The sequence below is a fragment of the Pyxicephalus adspersus genome, chromosome 2 (assembly GCF_032062135.1).
Source record: "Pyxicephalus adspersus chromosome 2, UCB_Pads_2.0, whole genome shotgun sequence".
NCBI classification, from domain to species: Eukaryota; Metazoa; Chordata; class Amphibia; order Anura; family Pyxicephalidae; genus Pyxicephalus; species Pyxicephalus adspersus.
This window is the reverse complement of record NC_092859.1, coordinates 159,789,260-159,793,650: the sequence shown is the minus strand read 5'-3', so window position 1 is coordinate 159,793,650 and position 4,391 is coordinate 159,789,260. Positions and strand designations below refer to the sequence as shown.

Genomic DNA, 4,391 nt, shown 5'->3' with positions numbered 1-4,391 from the left:
ATTGGTTGCTAGGTTTGCACGGCTGGGTTTATTGTTGGGGTCTGGAGGTTAGTCCTGGCTCTGTGTCTTGCTGGGGGGTTATTGCTGGGGCCTGGAGGTTAGTAGCAGCAGCATTGCTAGGTCTAAGTTAGTGTTGGTACTCGTATAGAAAGTTGAGTTACCAAACCAAACAAGGGGGTTCAATGGCAGTTGTAATAAATCAAACAATTTATTTTATATCATGTGTTAGACATTTACAACATCATCATACAGGCTGATAGTATAGCATCCAGTACCGGGTAGAACTGCAGTAGGAAGTAGCAATCTCTGTTTCTGACGCGTTTCGCTATTCAGCTTCTTAAGGGAAGGAGATTGATATATCAGATAGGTGTAGGGATGCAGATTAATGGTTGTAAATCACCCAAACATTCATGGAGAGGCATGCTGGAAGTACAAGTATCTTCCAGGGATGTTGGATTCAAGGGATGACGCTCTAGTATTGCAGTGGTAACACCTATATTAAGGTTGCAGCATAGAGGCTCGTGTGTCCGCAGTAGCAGCATCCAGGGACTTGCTTTTGGCTGTGAAGCAAAGCCATGGGCAATTGTAACCTCCGCCTATTTCTAAGTCCCAATGTTTCTAGGACATTTCACTGTCATACATGAAGGCTTTGTGCTGTGTGACTATGGGGAAGTCATTTTTGTATCCTTGTAGATTTAGTGATGAGTAAGAAGTCCTGGAATCCACTCATCAAGGGTCATTATTATAGCAAAATATTGTGAAATATTCCTAAGAATCGGCAGAATGGGTCTGATCCCTTAAGGTAATGATAGCCAGTGGTTGGCACAGGGGCCACCTTTGTTGGAAGAAAAAGAATGTGAATATAGAATGGGGGTTTGGGGGCATCAAAGTTAATCATATAGTACAAATAAACAAGTGTTTTATTTATAAACGTTAAAAAATTGTATTAATAAATAATGTGTTCAGTGCGAACGGATAGAAATTCCCAAACAATATGTCCAATTACAATAATAATAAAGTCAAATTGTAGTTTAAAGTACAATCTGAGGAACCAACAGCTCAGTGTGATTCAACGCTTTTCGCAGATCTTGTCTTTGGGAATATTAGAGCAAGAAAGGTAGATTGGTTATGTGAGTTCTGCAGTGTATGGTTGCAACATATATATATCGGCAATAGAGTTACCCGGAGGTCTCTCCATATGGCAAAGAATCAGTACGCATAATGTAATCTAGAACTCTATTCAGACATTGCAGATTCTCTTGTGGGAATATCCTGGGCCCAGGTGTTTCGTTGACAAAAATTCCCAGCAGGGAATGTTTGAAGGAATGTAAGATTCCCTGTTTTATAAATAGGGCCCCTAGAGATGCTCGTCTAACATGTCTGCAGTCTCTTTGATCTCCAATAATCTCTTGGAGCATATCTGCAGTCTATATGTCTGCAATATCAAACTATCTCTTGTAGCACTCAGTGATCACCAGCAATCTTCTGCAGCATATCCACAGTCTTAAACTATCTCTTGTAGCATATTTGTAATCCTTAGCAATCTCACGTAGCATGTCTCTGATCATCTCCTTCAACCATGACTGTAGCATGCCCATGTCCTCTGGTTAGCTTCTGCAGCCTATCCTCAGTCTCCTACCATGGCTGTAGCATGTCCTCTGGTTAGCTCCTACAGCATGTCCTCTACCTCTAACCATGACTGTAGCATGTCCATGTTCTGTGGTTAGCTTCTGCAGCCTATCCTCAGTCTCCTACCATGACTTTAGCATGTCCATGTCCTCTGGTTGGCTCCTGCAGCCTATCCTCAGTCTCCTACCATGACTGTAGCATGTCCATGTCCTCTGGTTAGCTCCTGCAGCATGACCTCTACTTCTAACCTTGACTGTAGCATGTCCATATCCTCTCGTTAGTCCCTGCAAACTATCCCTGCTCCTGCAGGATGTCCATGGTTTTTGTAGATTTAATATGATGAATATTATGTGTGGCCTTGTTGGTGTCAGGAAACACTCTTTGAGACCCCATATATCTATCAATCCAACCACTACCAACCTACCAGATCAGAGCTGGAGCTGCTAGTAGATGCAGCCTGGGCCCATCACACAAACCTCTCATTTCACTAATGCTGATCTATACGGTTGATTAGTTAAATATTTATTGTAAATTCTATAGATTTCCCGACCCGTGACCCTACAGGAGGGAGGGATGCGTTACATAACTGTATATATGTGTGTGGGTTGGGCTGTGTGCTCAGCAGTTCTCACCCAGAAGGACACATCTCTTATTAACTAGCAAAGTTACTGATTAACTCTTATACCACCATAAGCCAGGCTCCATCATGAATCCATAGAGGACATCTAAGGGGGGCGGCAGGTTAGGTCCCACATTCATATTTTCCTGCATTCTCCTTCTTCTTAAATTTCACCATAGATATCAATTAATTCTCTGATACCTTGCATACCACAAACATTCACCCCATTTATTCACCTTCTGGATCTCCAAATCATACACCTAAAGGACTTCTCCTCCCTCCTGTCCCTTTTATCTTACATCATACATTGAATTCTTATCAATGTGAACTCGTCATAGTGCCAGGACGGACATTTCATAGTAGACAGGTGACACAGGAATTACACAATTCATATTACATGTAGTCACATGACGGCCTGGGCTCATCTGAAGCTTTCTGCATGGACTGACTGATATGAGAGATTACATGTTACCAACACTTTGTATGTAACACACAGAGGACATTGTATGCACATTGCAAAGTGGTGACAACACACCTGTATATCCTGATTCACCTCTCTGCCTGGAAGACATGGAACACGCAATGCATCCTGATGTAAGTTTGGGGATGGAGGGGGGTTGGGAAGGAGATACCTGAACAATAATCATGTTTCATGTAAGATCCTTGTGCTTATTTTATATAACCGGTCTATTTATTGGTATATCCAATGCCTGGCTGTGCTCTTATAAAATGATCAGACAACAATTGTGCATTAGAAAGCTCATACATAAACCCAGCGACTATGTGTAATGTACAGCGCTGCGTAATATGCTGGCGCTATATAAATCCTGTTTGATAATAATATGTTGCAGTATGTTTGATATCACTCCTCTCTGTGTACAGTTTTCTTAGGTAATTGTTTTCTGTGAATTTGTTGTCATCTTTTTAAACCATCATTCTTCCAGTGATAGCACTTTACTTTGCAGGGTGACAACGCTAGGCCTTGCCGAACAGCTAGGTGCAGTGTTGTCACTCTGACATGGTCACTGCTAAAATTGGAAGTTGGGCTGCCTATTGGGCGGTTGGGCGGCCAAGGACCAAATGACAGAGCTGGCTGAAAATGCTGCAAATTGCAAGGAAAGTGGTAAAGAAGAGAAGCTTTTACTGGCAGAATCACCAGGGAAGAGTTTACAATAAATTTATTATTATTATTATTATTGTTGTTATTATACAGGATTTATATAGTGCCAACATATTGCGCAGTGCTGTACATTAAATAGGGGATGCAAATGACAGACAGATACAGGAGGAGGAGAGGACCCTGACCCGAAGAGCTTACAATCTAGGAGTTTGCTGATGCACATAAAGCATTTTTGTTTTTGAAAAATACATAAGCAATTTTCTTTCAGCATGATACGGCGTGTTAAAGATACAGAATATGTATGAAATCACAACTTTTCTCACAGAGAAAGACATTCTGGGTTGTAATTTATAATATTTGTATCACCCTGACACATCTGCTGAGCTTCGATATTTTCCCATATATGCTTTTATATTCAGTGTTCTTGTTTTTAATCCGGTGTAGGGTTAGTATCTCAGCCTGTGTTTATTCCTCTCACATAGTACAGAATTGTGCACTTTGACTTTGCTTCCTGAATCTGCAGAAGATTTAACTATAAGTGGATATCAGATGTTGTAAATGTAAATGGAACTGACACAGAATAATTAAATATTCACACTAATCATTAAATTCCCAGTATACAATGTATGTGTGTTCATATCTAAAGGGATATTGTGAATGTTCTTTTGAGTAAAGATTCATTCCACTGGGGAGATTTCCCTTTTTTTGGTACAAACAGATCATAGGAAATCTCTCCGGAATGAACGGAATTTACAGCTTAGATGGTTGTCAATTAAACCAGTTTTCCTATTGGACAATTTCCTTCAACCTGTTCTGATGACAACAAAGTCTTTTTTTATGGATTTCTCCTCTGCAATATCAATAAAACACCTGACAATTAACTTAGTGATTCACAAACTGAAATCCATGGGCTGGATGTGGCCTTTTGCTTACCTACAACTGGCCTTTGACTACTCGTAAGACACCATTGATTGGGCTCTAGTCCTCCCATGGCCACCATGATGGGTCTCTATTCCTCCCATG

At 40.8% G+C, this 4,391-nt stretch overlaps 1 protein-coding gene across 1 annotated transcript in view; it reads left to right on the top strand.

The window, feature by feature from the left end:
- The first annotated feature begins 2,360 nt into the window (after positions 1 to 2,360).
- GCK (glucokinase) overlaps positions 2,361 to 4,391 on the top strand; it is a 15,860-nt gene continuing 13,829 nt past the window's right edge. The window contains exon 1 of the mRNA XM_072399155.1: positions 2,361 to 2,842. Within this exon, the coding sequence (XP_072255256.1) occupies positions 2,819 to 2,842 (24 nt within the window). The 5' untranslated portion in view covers positions 2,361 to 2,818. The remainder of the gene's footprint in view (positions 2,843 to 4,391) is intronic.